We start from the raw sequence: 20,515 nt of genomic DNA, 5'->3' as shown, positions 1-20,515 counted from the left end.
ATAATTTGTGCATGACCCCTAAGGCTAAATGTATGAAATTCGATAGTCCTGTTCGCTGCGTGTGCTGTTTAGGTCGGCCCGCGTGAGAGATGATTGTTTTTTTCCTTCTAAGCAATGGGGGATAATGTGCTCAACAGACTCCGAGGTCCGGGAGTGTGGGGTTTTGGGACCGCCAAACCCTTCGTCTCTCCGGGACCACCAAGAAGGCATTGCTTCGGAGAGGGGCTATTGCACATCGCATCTTCCAGGTTAGCTGCGTAGCCATGCAGCAACGAACATCGATGACACGCTTAGGGGGGTCCACCAAGGTAGCATGCTGGCGCATTGCCAGCTTCCCGGGTGGTCCTCACCTCCCGTTGTCCGCTGAGAGCGGGCAGGGTCGACCACTAAGCCCGCGCCCAGCTGCACCGCAGGTATCAAGAACTGATACTGCGGGCTTCGCAATTTGACCTACTGCAGGCTCAGGCCCTATTAGCTAGCCCAGCTGGGATTGCTGACGAAGGGGCCTCCACCTGCCCCGAACAACCAGAGGCTCGTATCGAACCCAGTAGGCCGACGCCACGACAGCAGCGCTACCAGGATGTTCTCCCCGCGGCCACTTAATCGCTGTAAGGGTCGATTTCGACCGTAGGGCACCGGTATGACCTACGTAGCCGACTGCGAACCCTTGGACCACCTGTTGATTAGCGTCTGCACTAGTCACTCCTCGAGTCCACACGCCACCTCCTTTGGAGTTCCGAGACGATGTGGGTGATAAATAGAAATATTAGTAGTAGAACGCTAGTGGCGTTGTTGTCACAAATTTGATTTTAATAATTATTGCCTTAAATTATGGGTTTTTATTGTTTGTTCCATACCATGTTGTTGTTTTGGTTTTGAAAATTATTCTGACACTTTGAAGCCCGGTACTCACGCTGTCAATTCGTGGCAAAATAGATGTTGGTAACACGAACAGCAGCGACATTAGCATTCTTAGGTTAATGCTTCTACTGGGTGATAGCAATAGACGTATAAGATTAGACCGCTATTGTCGCTGCTAATCTTGTGACCAACATCTAGTATGCGCAGTCTGGAGGTGGTACTCAAAGTGTCAAACTTCCTCATCCTATCCATAGCAACCTGCTTTTGAAATCAAAATATAGATTCTGTAATTTTTCTAGCCTTCAACCGAGCGTGTTGGGAAAAACAACGAATCTTTCGTGTGGTTTGAGTGCCCTAGAGAGTTGTGACTCTTGATACATTATCGTCTAGGCGTGTGATTCATTTTGAATGGAAGACTATAAAAATACGTTGATGAGCTGCTGCCAATTATCCTTGGTTTATCATAAATTTAGTGAAGACCTCTTATGGATAGATGTGAAGCATGCAAATTGAGTTTTGAAACTAAGTAAAGGTATGCTCTCCCGGCACACATCGACCTGCAGCATCATGAGTATTGAAGCAAAAAGTCCAGTGATATATGACGGGAGGAAAAATGAAATGTGCAGCATCGGCACTGCGGAAAATTGTGAATCGTCTAAGATTCAGCTACGATACAAATTTTCTTCGACACATTGAGAATAGTTTTCTCACTCCAATGTAGAATGCCATCGTGTTTTTTTTAAGAAGATGTATTCAGCTGACGTTCTTCCTTACTTACAGAAGCACCATAGAGTCCTGTTAAGTTGAAAGTTGCTTGCATCTGTTGGTTACATAACAAATTCGGTATAAGTTAGATCCCGGCCAATTGAATTTATCGAACAGCGATTCTCATTACGTTGCTTTTTCTTCCTTAATTGTCCCAGATATTGGGCTCTTTTCATTCATTTAATTCCTTTTTCAACATCCAAATATGAGAAAAAAAAAACAAAACAAACTATTTGACCGTTTGAGTACCGGTTGATCGCGCCGGTAGAAATTCAAGGCTACTGTGGTTGTTTCATCTATATCACAGCCAATGTATGGATGAAACAGCGCCTCTAGCGTTCTATTTCTAATACTTCTATTGTGATAGCCGATGAAACGGCATTCCAGCCAAACTCGTCTGCACACATCTTCTGGACCAAATTGTCCGGAGTCGTGTCCCGACCGCATGTGGCAAACATGCGGTCACGCATTGTGCGGAAACGCGGGCACACGAACAAAACGTGTTCCGCCGTTTCCTCTAAACCTGCACAAACTGGACATTCGGGAGAACCCGCATGACCGAAACGGTGTAGATACTGTCTGAAGCATCCATGGCCCGAAAGGACCTGTGTTAGGTGGAATGTTAGTTCCCCATGGTGCCTATTGACCCAGATACCCAAGTAACACAATTGGTCATAAATAAGCACAAAATACACCTTTCATACATCATCGCTGTTTTGGTTCAAATGTACAATACTGAATATCATACACCTTTAATACCGAAAAAGCGCAAGAACGGAAGGCTTTTAAAACATCTTCTTAGTTCACCTAGATGTTTTACAATACCTGTTTCATACTTCTCATAGCATTCGAATTTGTTATATCGAAGTTATATCATACATCATTATAACCATTAAGTTATAATCAAGTTATCAAGATGTAATCTGGCATGAAAAAATACAAGCGCACATTGTGTATTGCTTGAAATGTTTCGACAGCTGTAAAAAAATAAACAAATGGAAAAGATTCGTCATGCATTCAAGTGCAAGTACCGTGATCAAAAAGGAATGTCTTGATGCATAATATTTAGTTGGGATTTTTTTTATTATGTTCAGAATTGGAAAATATAAGGTGAGCTTTGTGCATAAAGGGTATGTGTTTTTTATATGCGGTTTCGGATTTCTGGTGAAACGGAGAGCTGTACTTATTGATTATTCACGCGCCGCTTATACATGTGCAGTTGCTACTTATTTTTTCGTGAAATCTATACGGTTGTGTCAAATTTTCGTCAGATCGAACAATCAAGAAATATGGTGTAGTTGACCACCAGCACACAGTGCGGGTCAAAAAGTTTTGTAGTGGTTATTTGTTTATGAATCCAAGATAATTGAATTGATTTGTATATTTTGAGGATGTGATACTAGAAACATTAAACAGTGACTGGGTCGAACTTATTCTTGACTTGCCGTGCTTAAAATCGCGAATTCATTTGTCTTCATTTTTCTGAGCGGTGCTGTTACATGGCCTTGCTTTGATTGTAGCCATAGAAAAAACAGGTATTGGAATGTTTTAAATAAGTATCAAATACGTGTTTATAACAACATAAATAATAAAATAAACATGCTATTTTACTCATGGTAAATGTGAGCATCTTCATTGAGACAAAATAATCTTTTTCATCGGAAAAAATCACAACATCGGACAAGTTTTTCATTTCGTGCACTATTAATTAAAAGATCCATCTTCATTCATTTTCCCCTTTCCGCTTGCATTGATCACCAATTTTCATAACGTTTCTTCGCATATTTTGTTTTGCTTCAAAATATGAATCTCTGCATCAATCTTCGAAGAGAAACTGAGATGCTAAATTTGTTTTTCAATTGACAGAAAAAAGCACTATTATAACATCATAATCACAATAATCAAAACAGAGATGTATGCAATATGTTTTCGTATGCAGCTTTATAACTAAGTTACATCAGCTGAATTTTAGTCATGGGTAGTATTATAGCCAAGTTATACATACCAGAATCGAACAGAAATATAACATAACTGTGATTTCTGTGCTTGCCTAATAGATATGTTTCATCATCAGAACGGCATTAAAGCTGAAGATGTATTGGATTTTATCTTAAACACCTGAATATAACATAATTTTCATAGAGCTGACCGAGAAGATGTTTTCTGTGTTACTTGGGTATCTAACCTCGGAATCAACCTGTAAGTCCACACTCCCTTGGTGGAACTGCCCCACGTACGCTGCCATTTGACCATGGAGGCCAGTCTAGCAGTCCTGCGTATGCCTCTTGTGCCGAGCCTTTCGAAGCACTCTATGTCTTCCATGATAAGGATACCAATAGGCACCATACTGGTGATGACGCAGAGTGCATCGTGTGACACGGTACGGTACGCGCTCGCAACGCTCAGGCACATTAGCCTATAAGTACTCTCTAGCTTGCTACGGTAGCTATCGGTACTCAAAGCCGTGCCCCAAGCCGGGCCACCATACCTCAGTATGGACGAGGCGACACTGGCCAGAAGCTTACGCTTACTGGCGTACACCGCAGAGCTATTGGACATCATCCGGGACAGTGCCACAATAGCTGTGGAGGCTCTCTTGCAGGCATAATCGACATGGCTACCGAAGGTAAGCTTGTCGTCGATCATCACCCCCAAGTGTTTGACGGAGCGCTTCGAAGTGATTGTGCAGTCGCCTACACTGATCACCGCTTGCTGCACCGACTTTCGGTTGTTGACAACAACAGCCTCAGTTTTGTGGTGAGCCAATTCCAGTTTCCTGGAGCTCATCCACTCCTCCACAATTGCGATCGAGTGGGCTGCAGTCAATTCCACTTCTTCGATCGATTCACCGTAGACCTCCAGCGTAATATCGTCGGCAAAGCCAACGATGACCACACCCGCCGGGAATTTTAATCTCAACACCTCGTCGTACATGACATTCCATAACACCGGACCCAGGATGGAACCTTGCGGGACTCCTGAGGGTATGTGAAAGCACTTCCGACCCACCTCTGTGTTATAGACTAATACCCGATTCTGGAAGTAACTTCCGAGAATCTTGTACAGGTACTCGGGTATCCCCAGACGCAGGAGCGCATCGGCTATAGCCGCCCAACTGGCACTATTAAATGCGTTCCTTACATCCAGAGTCACTACTGCGCAGTAGCGAATACCCCTCCTCTTAAGCTGGAGTGCTATCTCAGCGGTTTTCTTAACCGTCAGAATAGCGTCTACGGTGGACCTCCCTTTCCGGAAGCCGAACTGGTTGCTTGAGAGACCATTTACACCCTCGGTGTACTTCGACAGTCTGTTGAGGATGATCTTCTCGAGCACCTTCCCCACCGTGTCAATCAAGCATATTGGTCTATACGCCGACGGGTCACCGGGTGGTTTCCCCGCCTTTGGCAATAGTACCAGGCTCTGCCTCTTCCACGCATCTGGAAATGAGATGATTGTTAGGCGAGCTTTATTTGTAGTTGACAGCCGTATACCCACCCTGAGCTGTACACCCATATATTGACGAAACCATATTGCCTCGTTATGGATGATGAGACGTATGTAAACGCAAACTTCCGGCAGCTTCCGGGGCTCCAGTTTCGCACTGCCCATCATGAGTTCGATGTCCCTGAGGACGTTAGAAAGCAAAAGATGTCAAAGTTTGCCAAAAAATATATGATTTGACAATCAATTTTCTCGTGTGGAAAGCGGAGCAGCCCATTCGTGACAACTGGAACGGTCAATGGGCTGGTGTACCTAAAGGAATGTCTTCAACGTCTACTTCCTCTTCTGAGGTCACACGATAGTCCTACGATTTTCTGGCCAGATTTGGCCTCGTGCCATTACTCGAAAGAGGATTTGAAGTGCTACAAGGCTAAGGAGGTCAATTTTGTGCCGAAGCATATCAACCCCCCGAAAGAACTGCGACCAATTGAAAGGTACTGGGCCATCACTTGGGAGGCATCTTAAGGATGTGAAATCGGAGGAAAATATGAATTAGAAATGGACTGCCACGCAAAAAAAACAAGTTCCAAGTGTTGTACAGGACCTTATGAGTAGTGTGAAGAGAAAAGTTCCTGCATTTGGATATGGAATTGAAATGGAATAAAACAAACATGGAAAAATATTCACGACTAATTTTTAACCAAAGCCCACTTTCGACGAGGATTACCAAAGTATGACGGACGAGAAAAATGTGGCTAGGCAGTAATTGCTCAGGCGCAAGAAGCTATGGGACAAAACGGTTCCACGAATACAGTCGATGGTGTGCGTCGTCTTCCTGCGTCAAATCCTAGATAAATCCCGGGAATACAACCTGCAAACTCATCATCTGTTCGCAGGTTTCAAAGAAGTGTATGATTCAGTGAAAAGAAACGAGTTATGGCAAATTATGTTCGAACATGGCTTTCCGGGAAGCTGATTAGACTGATTCGTGTAACGCTTGATGGAACGAAATCATGTGTGCGGGTGGTGGACGAGATTTCGTCATAGTTCGTAACCTTAGATAGATTAAAACAATGTGACGCTCTTTCTAACTTGCTGTTTAACATAGCGCTGGAAGGTGCTATGAGGAGAGCCGGTATGCAGTGAGGCGGTACCATTATCACACATGCTCATATGCTCCTTGGCTTTGCAGATAATATCGAGTCGACATCATCGGGATTTACTGTCCGGCAGTGAAAGAGGTGTTCGTGCCTTTCAAGCGGGAGACAGCGAGGATCGGACTCACGATCAAAACAACACCTAAACGAAGTACATGATAGCTGGTGGTTGACGTGGGTGCAGACGTGCTAGTGGTAGCGAAATGGTGCTAGGTGATACGTTCAAAATGGTGGAAGAATTTGTGTATCTTGGAACACAAGTGACGTGTGATAATGATGTTACCCGTGAGGTGAAAAGCGTAGCAGAGTTGCAGAGTCGGGATTTCTACGGTCCCCGTAACCCACTGAAGTCCCGTAGCCGGCAAACGAAAACAAAACTCGCGTTATACAAGACACTGATCCTTCCGGTTGACCTATATGGCCATGAATCATGAACCTAAAGGGCTTTGAACAATACTCGGTAGTAGATTAGAAAATGGCATCTGAGGGCGTCGCATGAATCACGAGTTGTACCAAGTGTATAAAGAGGTGGATACAGTAATGACCCGATTTTGTCAGCCCCCGATTTTGTCTAACTCCGATTTTAGCATCCTTTCTTCGATTTGTCAACCTAAAATTGATATTTATTTTAATCAGAGTAAGCACGACTTTACTGGCAATATAATGTGCATAAAGTCAATTATGACCTTGGCCACGTTTATACAATCATCTAAAGATCGACATTTTGAAAATTGAAATGTTTAATAATTATCCAAGAAACTAATCTATGTTACCTTGGATAACGATACATAGAAAATGTAAGTAAAAAAAACAATGTTTATATTAACAAAATCATAAAACTAATTCCTTATGTTAAAATAAAACTTGAAACCTGTCGAAATATATTTTCCCGATTTTAGCTCTTTCCCGATTTTGTCAACCCGAAATGCAGCATAGGGCTGACAAAATTGGAACATTACTGTATTGGCAAGCGCATAAAACACGACAGGTTGCGTTGGGCTGGTCACGTTGCCCGTATGCCGCAAGAACGACAAGCAAAGATAATATTCATCAGAGAACCCGGACGAGGCCGCAGACTTTGTGGTAGACTGCGCAGACGATGGCTTTTTGCAGTTAAGCAGGGCTTAAGGGCACTTGACGTTCAGGGCAACTGGAAGCGATTGCAGCCAATCAAGTATCAAGTATAGCCCACTTTCAATCAATTGTCATCCTTCGACTTATTTACAATCCACCTTCAACTAAATTCCATTCAACTTTCGACTAATTTTTGTGTCATTTTTAGTCTACTCTCGACTAATTATGAACTCATTCTATCATTCAACCCCTCCTCACTTAATTTTATCTCATACTCTAGTCGACTCATTTTCAACAAACTCTCGGCTAATTTTTAATCCATTTCCGACTTATTTTCAGTCCTACTCGACTAATTATCAACCCAATTTCGACTCGACTGATTTTCATTTCTTTTCAATGCAATTTCAACCCTTCTTGACCCATTTTCAATCCACTCTCGACTAATTTCCGAACCTTTTCGACACATTTTGAACCAACTCTGGTCTAATTGTCAACCTACCGTCGACACATTTTCAACCAAGCATCCTTTCTTGTTTCGTTGATGGACAAATGAAAAAAGTGGGAGAAAAGAATGTATGTACAAAAAAAAAACTTGTGTCCAACTACTCTCGACTCTTCTTTAGCGCACTATTGACTATTGACCAATCAATTCCCGACAATCACTGTAAAACCGTACTTTAAAAATTCGATATCGATATTACCGATAAACACTATCTCGGTACAGCACTATACTCTTGACTTATTTTCAGCTCAATTCACTCTCGATTCAATTTCAATCTACTCTTGGTTAATATACAACCCACTCTTGATCCATTGTTTAACTGGTAAATAACTTTCAACGCATTTTTCTCTGCTTTTAACTCTCTTCTCTCCGCTTGTTTTTTTTTCTCTGGTATTTACTCTCTTGTTTCTTATTCTTGTTAACTTTTATTTCTTTTGTCTTCGCGTAGCTTTTCTTTACTTTTTGATCTATTGTTTTCTAGTTAAGTTTACTTCTGTTCTCACTTGATTTTGTCTGATTTAAAATTAAATCAATTCGTATGATGTTTGATCTTCTATTCTGTTTGTTGATCTATTTTCATCGAGATTGTATCTGAAAAGGAATGCCACAGCTAATAACTGCTGTCTGTGACCCATAACGCTGGTAGATCACCTTTTCGTGGTGCGTTATGAGGTAAAGATCTACCAGTGAACCCTAGTCCTGACTGCTTCAAACGAAGAGAACAGGATATTATAGTAATGAAAGGAACATTTTTTAGTCCTTATTAGAATTGTAAACCTTGTTGAAAGTGACAAGTCTCGGTTTTCCCGGTTGCCGAGAATGATCTTGAGACAAGGAAAAAAATGAGTCGAATACAACAATTTGTTTTCTAATCTTTTATTTCTTTAGTTCTCTAGTTTGAAGAAGTAAGGACTAGGATTCTGATGCATGGACAATATCGGTGTAATTTCTTGGCTTTATCAATCGATCCGATTTTGACTGATAAAGGGGCGCACCTGTGGAGAGTGTACCCACCACATTCTTCAAAGGATATAAATAGCGGAACCTTTCAATTAGAATGCTTTCCTGCGATCAAGTTAAGAATTACAACTGTAAGAAAACCGAATACTTTATCACTTCTCAATAGTGATAAGGTAACACGACATGCGCTAAACAAAGGACAATAGATCAAATCTTGGTCGCAGTGGTTTATGTTCCGAACAGAAAAAAAAAAACTGCTATCTGTAGATATTCCCGAGGGGTGCAGTTAGCTGTGCTCTAAATAAGGTGTGTTCTTAATCTCTGCTATGTTCTTATGGTTTCGATCTATTTTCTTGACTTATGCTTTATTTTATTCGATTTTCATTTTACTACTCCACATATCGCTTTTTTTTCTCTTATTTTTGTACTACTTCCTCTAGTTTATTATCTGTTTTGTCTACATATTGCTCACTTTTTCCTGCTTGTCACTCTATTTTCTCTGCTTATTGTCCTATCTTTATTGCTATCTCTGCTTTTCGCATTGTTTTCACTACTTGTTGTTCTGTATTGTTAGCTTTTCTCTGTTTTATTATGCTTTTTGTTCTCTCTTTTCGACAATTCGCATGTTTTTTTGCTTTTTGATTTATTTTTCCTGCTTTCCACGCTATTTTCTCTACGTATCGCTTTTTTCTGCTTTGTGATTGATTTTCTATCTCATGAATCTATTTTCTCTGCATTTCGCCTTGTTTTGCTACCTTCGCTCCATTTTCACTTTATTTACTACAAAACTTGTACTCACGGTGCTCCCCTGACCGTTATTACCAGACAAAAATCTCCATAAAATCTGTGAGGAAAAAAAAATCAGAATAGGGAGCACAACTCACATAGAAACCTGCTAACCAGAACACTAATCTGAGAAGCAGATTCCGTCCCTATTGAGATGTAAACAAGAAGAAGGATACCCACCATCATTGCTGTTCACGGAATGCCTTGCGGATGAATTCACCGTCAGTGCCATGTGCTCATTCATGGCACGTGACAGAAGTTCACCGTCCAGGCCACCGAGCGCTTCTTTCCCTATGCCGCCGGCCAGCTTGCTAAATTCCCAGCACAACACCGACAGAATCAACCCCAGCGACTGCACTTTCCACATTTCACCATGAACAAATCCGAATCTTCCGAAGTCAACATCCAAACACAGACTAACGTCGTGGGACCTTGAAAACCTTACCCATCTGTCGATTTCACGTTTGTTGGTGACAAATTTCTCACCGAAGACGTTGACGATAGTATTAGAAGGGTTCGTCGCTTCATCACCAACGGCGTGAAGTCTCCGCCTGGTGGAGTTGCATCTGAGCGCTTCTGCATCGAGGCGACGGCGGCGTGGCGTTGGCCAATTATGAGCTGAAGCAGGCCGTAACCGCGAAGAAGCACCCGAAAAGCCGATGCACACAGCGTAGAGCACCCAGCTCTCACCCAGATACGGTGGTACGAGAGTGAAAGAAGTTTGCTCATTCAGGGGCGATTATATGGTGATTTGGATGTTTGGTCGATTTGAATAATTACAGTTTAAACGCTTCAGTGTTTTAATTTGTTATATGAGCCATGTTGCGCCCAGCTCCATGATGATGATTTCTCCAAAAGCGGTTTCTCCATTCGATCGTGTAGATGTGTTCCGTTCACAGCATAACTAATGATCATCTCTCGTTACAGATTGCAACATCATTCGTTTGGAAAATTAGAACCGTTCAATCAATATGGGATCGGAGCAGTCCCAGCTGCAGCAGCAGGCCGGCGAAGCCGGAAGTGGTTCTGTTCGCGGTGGCAGCCTTCGGGCGCAATCCAGCAATGCAACGCCGACACCTTCGCGATCATCGGCCGCTTCTGGGGCCAAGCTGCTGCGGGGAAATACCATTGCCGTTACGGAGATTTCCGCGCTCAACTTGGACGACGGTGGGGGTCCCTCGTCGACGGGGACACCATCGTCGGCTTATATCTGTGATTCGCGGCCGGTGTCGCCTCCGATGAGTGTGTGCTCCGATTCCGACCTGCCGTACATATCCTACACGGACAAACCCATTGGAGGTAAGTGAAGGACCCAAAAGCAAACAGGAGCCGTAATGATGAACTTTTCACTGATAATACTAATATCGGTTGCGCTAATATAAAACTTTTGTTCTCAAAATCGGATCCGATATCAGCTGATAGGGAAAGCTTTCAATCATTGTTGAATCGGGTTGGGGTTGTATATATGATTCAGAACTGGTTTCGCCAGTTCCAGCCTAGGTTCTAAAACAAATGCGACATGCAAAAGCACGACAAAATAATAAAATAAATGTGCGCCAAAAATTTAAGTTTTTTTAAATTTACAGTGGAACCTCCATTACCCGATCGACTCAAGGAAGCATTTTGGCGTCGACACTATGGGATCTAACAAGTGTGCGCTTTTGAGTTGTTTCTGTATATTCAACTAGCGTTTTCCCACAATCTTCAACCTATTTCTTTAGCAAATCCACCAGCAGTTCTACCTGTGATTCCATGAAAAATTCAAAATTTTAACAGGAATTTTAACAGGAACTCAAAAATTCCTTCATGTATTCCACCGGAAATTTCCTCATGATTCTACCAGGTGTTCCTCCACAAAGATTATCAGTGATACAGTGATTACCAAGATACAGTGATTTAACGATTGTGCGATATTTGCCAGAAAACCATTCGCCAGAAAACTATTCGCCAGAATGACATCTGCCAGAAAACCATTCGCCAGAATGTACCATTTACCAGAAAATCATTTCCCAGAATGTACCATTCGCCAGAAAGTACCATTCCCCAGAATTATTTTTCTTGTCGATTTTGATCATAAAATATCTCAGAATCCAAGGATGGCCGTCACAATATTCGAATTGTGCCACTTTTCACATGTTCAAAAGCACTAAATTGAAGAAATAGTACACTGAGAAAACGGAACGTATGAGGTACACAAGATTTTCTTATGGAATAACGACATAAGAAGTATTTTGTTTTTCATTCGAGAATCTTATAACATTCTACAACAGACTAATGAAATAACACTCATTGCATAGACAGATATAATTTCATAAGAAACGCTTTTTGGTTATCAAACGCATTGATCATTGACTTTCATAAGACAATCTAATGGAGTACGACATTCTTAACAATTTCATACGAAAATCTTATGAATTACGTGAAGCGATGCTAATAACATAATATTCACGATTGAGATTCATAAGCGCGCGTATGACAATGATTAGTAACACTTGTGAAAAACAGTCGACTTTCTATCAAAAAATACGTGAGAATTAAATATGAATTTTTTATGGAATAAAGACATAAGAAGCATCTAATGTGAACTTCCATCGATCATTGCGTTCATAATATAAATGAGTATAATATCATAAGATACTCTTATGAAGGAGCATAGATATCAATTATGGAATTCTTTAGGATAATTATGTATTAAGAGAATCGCTCTTTGAATTAAGAAAAATAATCTAATGATAACGACAAGAATTTCTTGTGAATATCGAACGTTTTGTGTTTCATAAGAATCTTATGAAAGAGATAAAACCAGTGAAGAAATCAATCCACAAGCGTTCTCTTATGAAACGCTTATGCAGTTTCTGGCTCAGTGAACGGTAACTATCTCATTCTTCTCATTTTAAGCTCTCTGCTAGTGCACAGAGCGGAGACAATATAACACTGTTATTCTACATCTCTCGCAAGATTTTTGGCTATGAGGTATTGATACATTATTCTAAGCTGTTTTTCATAGTTTTAAGAAAATTTCATTTCCTGTCACCGCGAGCTGTTCGTCATCAGAATGTTGTATTGTACAGAATTTCTCGTACAACTACCAGATATTTTTTGCTTTTCAATGGACAGTTTATTGAGGCTGTGCTACTTTCTCCCGAATATCGTTACCCCGAATGTCGTTTCCCTGAAAACCACTTCCCTGAATACCCCGTTTTCTCAAGTGAACTATTTCCTCGAAAATGTTTTGGCACTCATGATTATCAGAACTTATTGATTATTTCAGGGTGATGAACGGTTCATATGAAATGCATCCTTTTTTTTTTGATCAGCGGTTCTTTAAAGTTTCTCCGAAATCAACTTTTTTTGTCTTCTTTATCGTTCTTTCTAGTTTACTCGGTCTCTGAAGATTGTTTCTTATCCATTTTGAACTGCATCTATTTTGGGGCCGTCCATGAACCACGTGGTCGTTCAAGAGGGGGTAGAAGTGGGTGGTTCTATTACAATACCACGGTCCATACACATTTTTGGGGTCATTCGGGAGAATGGATTGCAGGAAAAAGTGTCATTCGGGTGTCTGGCGTTCGAGGAAATAATATTCGAGGGAACAACATTCGGGTAAAAATAGACCAAAAGGTTTTTAGTAATAACTAGTGGTCCCGGCAAACTTCGTCTTGCCATCAAGTAGGCTGTTGAAAATCGCTATGAATGGTCCTATACAAAATGACAGTTCCGTCCACTCTCGATTTTCTGGCTTTCCCGGTGAATATCCTAGAACTTTAATACACAATATCAACGGCAGCCCAAATTCCGCTGTCACGAAACGTCAAATGCAGCCTACGGTTTTTATGGCTGCAAAAGTGAAAAGTATTGTATTCACAATAAACTGTTGTTAAAAACATCAGTCGGCGGAGCAGTTTTTTTCCAAAGTTTCAGATACATCTAAACATAAGATTAGTTATTTCTAATGTCTGCAACGTTTGCTGGCATGAAATTTCACTTAAAAAGCAATTTATGACACGGTGTGATGCAACCGCAATCATTTTTTGCTGAGAGGTTCATGTGAGGGTTTGAACGGCTTGCACATGATTGGTATAAACACAAAGTGGAATAAGAAAAACCTCAGCAATCACAGAAAAAGAAGACTGTCTTCGCGAGTCTCGTCTCAGGTTGCAACGTATATCGAAATCTTGTAAATATCCAATGAATTAGCTCTTAAGAAGCAACAAAACTTTTAAGAACAGCTTATGATGAAAAGAAGGGAGCACCACTTGGGAAGTATTACAAACCATAATTCCCTGTAAAACTTAATAATATTTAAAAAAATGGAATTTATTAATTATAAAATAGCATAATCTCATGCTATAACATTTGTAGAACGATAGTTGCAACGTATATTGAAATCTCGTAAATTTTAAATGAATTAGTCCATAAGAAGCAACAAAATTTTGAAGAACAGCTTATGCTGAAAAGAAGGGTGAATCTCTTGTGAAGTCTTTCAAACCATAATACGATTTTACAAGGACAACATATATTAACAAAAAAAACTTACTTTGCTATCAGTCATGCTAAGTTCCAAACCTTACATTAGTAAGCAGTATCTTTCATTCATAGTGAAGCAGCTTTTAATGAATGCAATTGTTATTCTATTGTATATTCTTTCTAGTTCCAAAGTCCCTCAGTATTAAGTGTTGCCTTTTCAATTCATATTTATAAAACTTCAAATATTGATGTTGATCGTTGAATGCTCGAGAAATTTTTATAATATGTACCTAGTCCAACAATTAGAATATGGATATTTGAAGCTGACTCACTAAGTCAAGAGACCCTGTATTTGTTTGAGTATATTAACCAAAATAATCTCAAACATTTTTTAAGGCTCTACAATTGCAAACTTGATTTACCTGAAAAAAAATGAAATAAATTCTAGGGGATAGTCAATTCTGGGGAATGGTACATTCTGGCGAATGGTTTTCTGGCGAATGGTTTTCTGGCATATGGTACTTTCTGGCGAATGTCATTCTGGCGAATAGTTTTCTGGCGAATGGTTTTCTGGCAAATATCGCACAATCGATTTAACTAGGAGTTCCTGTGAATTCACCTGGAATTCTTCACCGGATTCCATCAGGAGTTCTTTTAGGGATTCCTCTAAAAGTTCTTCCATAAATTCCATCAGGAGAATTTGAAAAGTATCCATCAGGTAATTGGAAGGATTCCAACAGGAATTCCGTCAAGAGATTCCACCAGGGACTCCATCAACATTTCTTTTAGGGATTCCAGCAGGAGTTCCTACAGGGATTCCATCAATAGTTTCTCTAGGGATCTGGAGTTATTATAGGGGTTTAAAAAACACGAGTTCGTCCAGGATGTACTTCTAAAGATTCTATCGTGAATTCCATGAATCATTCAATCAGGAGTTCCCTCAGGGCTTCCAACAGAAGTCCCTCTAGGGATACCATCGGAAGTACCTCGAGGGTGTCCATCGGAAGTTCTTCTATGGATACCATCGGAAGTTCCTCTAAGGATTCCATAGGAAGTTTTTCTAGGGATTCCTTCAAGAGTTCTTCTGGGGATTTCATCAAAAATTCTTCTAAGGATTCCATCAGGAGTTCCTCTGACAATTCCATCAGAAGCTTCTTCAGGAATTTCGTCAGGAGTTCCTTCAGAGATTCCACCTGGAATTCCTCCAGGGATTCTAACAGGAGTTCTTCTAGAGATTCCATCCTATAGGGATTTCATCAGAAGTTCCTCCAATGATTCCATCAGGAGTTCCATCAAGGATATCTTTAGGAGTTTCTCCAGGGATTCCTATAGCGATTCCACTAGAGTTCCTTCAGATATTTCATTAGGAGTTTCTCCAGAGATTACATTCCATCAAGACTTCTAGGGATTTCATCAAATGTTCTTCTAGGGATTCCATCAAGAGCTCCTTCAGGGATACCACCTGAATACCTCCAAGAATTCCATCAGGAGTTCCTTCGGAGATTCCAACAGGAACTTCTATAGGGATTCCATCAGGAGTTCCGCTAGAAATTCCGTCAGAAGTTTCTCCAGGGATTTCATCAGGAGTTCCTTAACAGATTCCACCTGGAATTTCTCTAGCGGATTCTATCAAGAATTCCTCTTGGGATTTCATCAGGACTTCCTTCACAGGTGCCACCTAAAATTCATCCAAGGATTGTATCAGGAGTATCTTTAGGGCTTCCATCAGAGTTCTTCTGGAGATTTCATCAGAAGTTTCTCCAGGGATCCCAACAAGAGTCCCTTCAGAAACTTCACGTGGAATTCATCCAATAGTGAATCAATTAGAAATTCCTTCATGTATTCTATCAAAAGTTGCATCAGGAGTTTTCCTAAGTCTTTGAACGGGAGTTTTTCTAGGAGGAGGAGTTTCTCCAGGTATACCATCAAGAGTTCATAAAGGGATTCAATTAGGAATTCCTTCATGGATTCCGTCAGGAGTTCCTCCAGATATTCCATTAGGAATTCCTCCATCCCATTGAGAGTTCCAACAGAAGTTCCTCCTGAGATTAATTCCATCAGAAATTTCTCCAGGGATTCGATCAGGAGTTTCTTCAGAATTTCCACCTGGAATTCCTACAGGGGTTCTTTCAGAAAAATTGCTCCATGGATGTTAAATGGAAGAATTCCTAGATGGATGTTGCAGGGATTTCACCATCAATCCAATGACTATCAGAAGTTCCTTCTGGAATTCTAAACAGGAATTCCTACAGGGATTCCTCCAAGAATTCTTCCAGTGGTTCCACTAGAATTTCCTTGGAAAATTCCGCTAGGAATTTTCCACATAAATCATCAATAGAGACAGGAGTTTTTTAAGGAATTACAACAGGAATTCTTCCATGGTTAACACTGGGAATATCACCAGAGTTTCGCGCGAATTTCTATCAGAAAAAATCTACCCGAGTTTCCTGAGCTAGAAGTTCTACCAGAAAATACTTTAAACGTTTTACTAAAATTTCCCTTCTTGGAATTTATTCATGGTTATCTTAAATTCCTCCAGAGAATTAACCAAAAAAATCCAAAGAATCCACAAGATTTTTGACTTTAACTACGTCTTACGGCAATATACTGGGTGTCAATTGAAAATCTAAAATAATGCGACCGTCACGAAATTATGTAAGATTTTGAATACTATTAACTCAGCCATTTATCGGTAGATTTCTAATATTTTCCCACCAATTGGTCGGAAATTTATACAACATTTTACTCAAATGGACAAAATTTTCGATTTTTGACGATAGACTGTCGAAAATTGGGAAAATGTCGACCCCTTTCTTACGCAACCAAACCCACGATTCATTTGGATTGGCAAGTGCACTATAACAGCAGACCGATTTCCATTTCTTTGCGCATTCTTCTTTTGACGTTAACTACGTCTTACGGCAATATACTGGGTGTCAATTGAAAATCTAAAAGTTTGCGACCGTCATGATATGATGTTAGATTTCGAACTATAGGAAGGCTGCAACTATGACAATCGACTAAAATTCAAATGCAGAAAATCAATTGGCGTAGTTAACGTCATGCGGTCGTGTTTTGTACACAACCCCCTCTTATTTTTTTTCTGAAAAAGCACCAATATTTCCGCGAGAGAATCTACCAGGAATTCCGCTATGGAACTAGAAACTCTTCCATTCTCTACTGTAGGTATTCCTCCAGGGATTCCAATGGTATTTACTCAGAGGAATTAACAAAGTATTTCTCATAACGCCTTCAGGCTGAATCCCTGAAGTGACATAAGGAAAATTGTTTTGGGAATTTTCTACAAAAATCCTCGGAGAAATATCTTGAGAGGAATCACCAAAGAATTCCCTCGAAAAATGCCTACATATATCTCTGGAAAAACTTTTTAAGCAATCCCTGAAGGAGTTCCTGAAGGATTCTCTAAGGTATTGCCTGGTGGATTCCTTTGAAAAAAAAAGTACTGGAAGGAATTGATGGACAAATTCCTTAAGGAATCCTCGGAGGTATTTCTGGTAGATTCTAGAAGTAATCCCAGAACGAATTACTCGTAGGGTCCCTTCAGGGCTACCAAGAAGAATCTTTGAATGAAACACTGGAAGAATTTATAAAAGAATTCATTGTAAATTCTCTTGAAGAATCCCTGGGGGATAAGCTGGAGGAAGTTCTCTAAAAATTGTAAGTGAAATCTCTAAAGGAATTCCTGATGAAATCCCGTGTAGGAAGTTTTGGTGAATTATACTGCAGTATATCTTTTAGAATCTCTGAAGGCTTCCTGGTGGAATCCTTGGAGGAATTTTAAATGGTATCCCTGGAAGAATTCCTTGATGAATCTTTGGAGAAATTCTGGGTAGAATTACTGTAAGAGTTCTTGGAGTGAATCTCTGCATGACTTCCTGGTGGAATCGCAAGAAAAGAATCCATAAAGAATCTATTTAGGAATTCTTGAAGTTTTGTTGGAGAAATTCTTAAATAAATCTTTGAATGATCTTTTGGTGGAATTCTCGAGTTTGGATGAATCCATAAAAAACCCTTGGGAAGATTTTGGATAAATTCGCGGGTGAATCTGTAAAAAAATACTTGAAAGAATCGCTGAAGAAATTCGTGGTGGAATTTTTGATGGAACACATGATGCAATTTAAAAAACGATCCTAGGGGGAAAAGCTTTTCCCTGGTGATGCATTTCTTAAGAAGTTTCTTAAAGAATTTGTGATGTGATTGAGTCCTTGGAACTATCTTCTAGGGGAATTCCTGAAAAAATCTTAGAAGAAATTGTTATAGCAATCTCTGGGGGAATTCTTGGAGCAGCCTTGGAGTAAGCCCTGAAGAATTATTGCAGAAATCACTTGAAGATTTTTTTGGATTCATCTCGAAGGAATCAGTGGTGGAAATCCTGAATAATTTGTAGAGGAACCTTTGAAGGAATCTCTGGAAGATTGTTACCTGAAGGTACGCCTGAAGGAATTTTCCCCCAGAGTATGTGGGCTGCTTCATGTAGAATCATAACCATTCCCTGGGGTGGAGTCTGTTTCTGAGCTTTGAATTCACAAAGCACTTCCACAGTTATTAACGGAGAAATGTCTTCGTTCATGTTGTTATTTTGCAGTTGGACAATCTAGGTACATAGCTACCGGTTTGCCTCAAATTCCGAACAGACTCATATTCCGAACACTCGGTTTTTGTATGGCGATTTGGTTGAAATGTTTCGCTAAAATATGCCATCAAATAACCATGAAATGGCAGTCAATTGCAAGTCAATTTTAGCACATTCCAATTTATTTAAAACCTCGGGAGGAGTGATGATTCTCTAGTTCGAGGTCAGTAAAACTAGCTCAGATAATTTTATTTGCAAAAATATTTGCATATGCTTTATTCGCGCTGTTCGGAATTTGAATCAAGGTGTTCGGAATATGATTCAAAATGAACACAGTTTTCGGCATTTCAATTAAAACATTAGTCCATATTCTTACATAAAATCAATACTGAACAAATTGTAATAAACATTTTTATTGGTACACCCAACAGGTAACAGTCATACTTTGCGAAGAAATTGATATTTTCACAAATATCATCTATTTTAGCTAACGATATGCATTAGAAGTCTCTGTTTGCCTTAAGTGTTCGGAATATGAATCAAAACGGTATTAACTTTTCACAAATTCCGCAGGAACGTGGCTAGCCAAAATCGATTAATTGGGTAACCTAGTTGTATATAAAATCTCAAAGTTGTATGTCTGTCTGCAACGCATTGAAATGCTTTACTGAAATGTTTCATTACGCTCTATGACACAAGCACTACAACAGCATATTCGAGGCCCCTTTTTTTATCCGTAGCATGTTCTTGAACTTTCGAAATGTTTCACAGCAGCAGAAACACTACAACAGCATTTGATGCTGTAATTATTTGAGCACAATAGCATCTCCACTGGGACGGAGTCTGTCATGTGTTCTGTCTTTATCAATCTATGAAAGGTCATAAATAGTTTTTCGCTTCCGAATTCCGTTGGAGCCTGTCTACCCACGTTGGATAAGCTAGTAAACAAATAATATGGTGACAGAGAAAAATACTATGAACTTAACTGGTAGGGGAGATCCTCCAGTACCGGACACCCAAGTCAATAAATTTATAAGTCAATGGTTTCATGCAATCGTGTTGTCCATTTATGATAAATGTTATCATTTTTGGAGCGTGTACCAAATTGACTGAAAATTGATTCTTCATATTTGCATGTTTGATACCGTGATTGACAAAATCAATAGTTGTTTCAAAGTAAAATTAACTTACGCCAAACTAAATTAACGTCAAATCAAATACACACAACTCATTGATTCAGCTATCCACTTGTATTTATATCAATTATAATTTTGATAGTTACTATTATCCTTAAGCCTTCCTTTGCTGGGTGGTAAGAGTCCGCGCTGAAGGTGTCTGGGTTCGATTCCCGGTCGGTCCAGGATCTTTTCGTAATGGAAATTTCCTTGACTTCCTGGGCATAGAGTATAATCGTACCTGCCACACGATATACGAATGCGAAAATGGCGACTTTGGCAAAGAAAGCTCTCAGTTAATAACTGTGGAAGTGCTCATAAGAACACTAAGCTGAGAAGCAGGCTCTGTCCCAGTGAGGACGTAATGCCAAGAAGAAGAAGAAGAGAAGAAGACACTATTCGAAAACATGCAAATCCATAGACTTCAAGTCATGCTCACAAAGCTACTTACTTCTTACTTGTATAGAATAGTTTAGGTGCTAAGATAACCACCTCTCACGCAGCAGACCATGTATGAAGCTTGCCGACGCACACTTTGTTTTGATGTTTGCAGTGATTCATTTAGATCGATAAAGCAGCAACGAATCTTTTCACATATGAGCAATTCTCGCTGAAACCAGGCCGCTATAGGCACCCATCGTTAGAATTCCAATTTTATGTCACTGATCGCTAGTTTTCGATAAAACTTAAGGGTGGTCCTTTCGGTTTTCTTTAATTTTCTTTAATTGGTGTA

The 20,515-nt window shown here is 40.1% G+C and overlaps 1 protein-coding gene across 1 annotated transcript in view; it reads left to right on the top strand.

Moving 5' to 3' along the window:
• Positions 1–20,515, top strand: part of LOC5570123 (BLOC-1-related complex subunit 5) — a 143,719-nt gene that overhangs the window by 12,816 nt on the left and 110,388 nt on the right. Inside the window, exon 2 of the mRNA XM_021837406.1 lies at positions 10,474–10,845. Within this exon, the coding sequence (XP_021693098.1) occupies positions 10,518–10,845 (328 nt within the window). The 5' untranslated portion in view covers positions 10,474–10,517. The remainder of the gene's footprint in view (positions 1–10,473; positions 10,846–20,515) is intronic.

Source organism: Aedes aegypti, chromosome 1 (genome assembly GCF_002204515.2).
Source record: "Aedes aegypti strain LVP_AGWG chromosome 1, AaegL5.0 Primary Assembly, whole genome shotgun sequence".
In the NCBI taxonomy this organism is placed as follows: Eukaryota; Metazoa; Arthropoda; class Insecta; order Diptera; family Culicidae; genus Aedes; species Aedes aegypti.
Note: the sequence above shows the minus strand (reverse complement) of the source record. Positions and strands in the feature narration are given on the sequence as shown.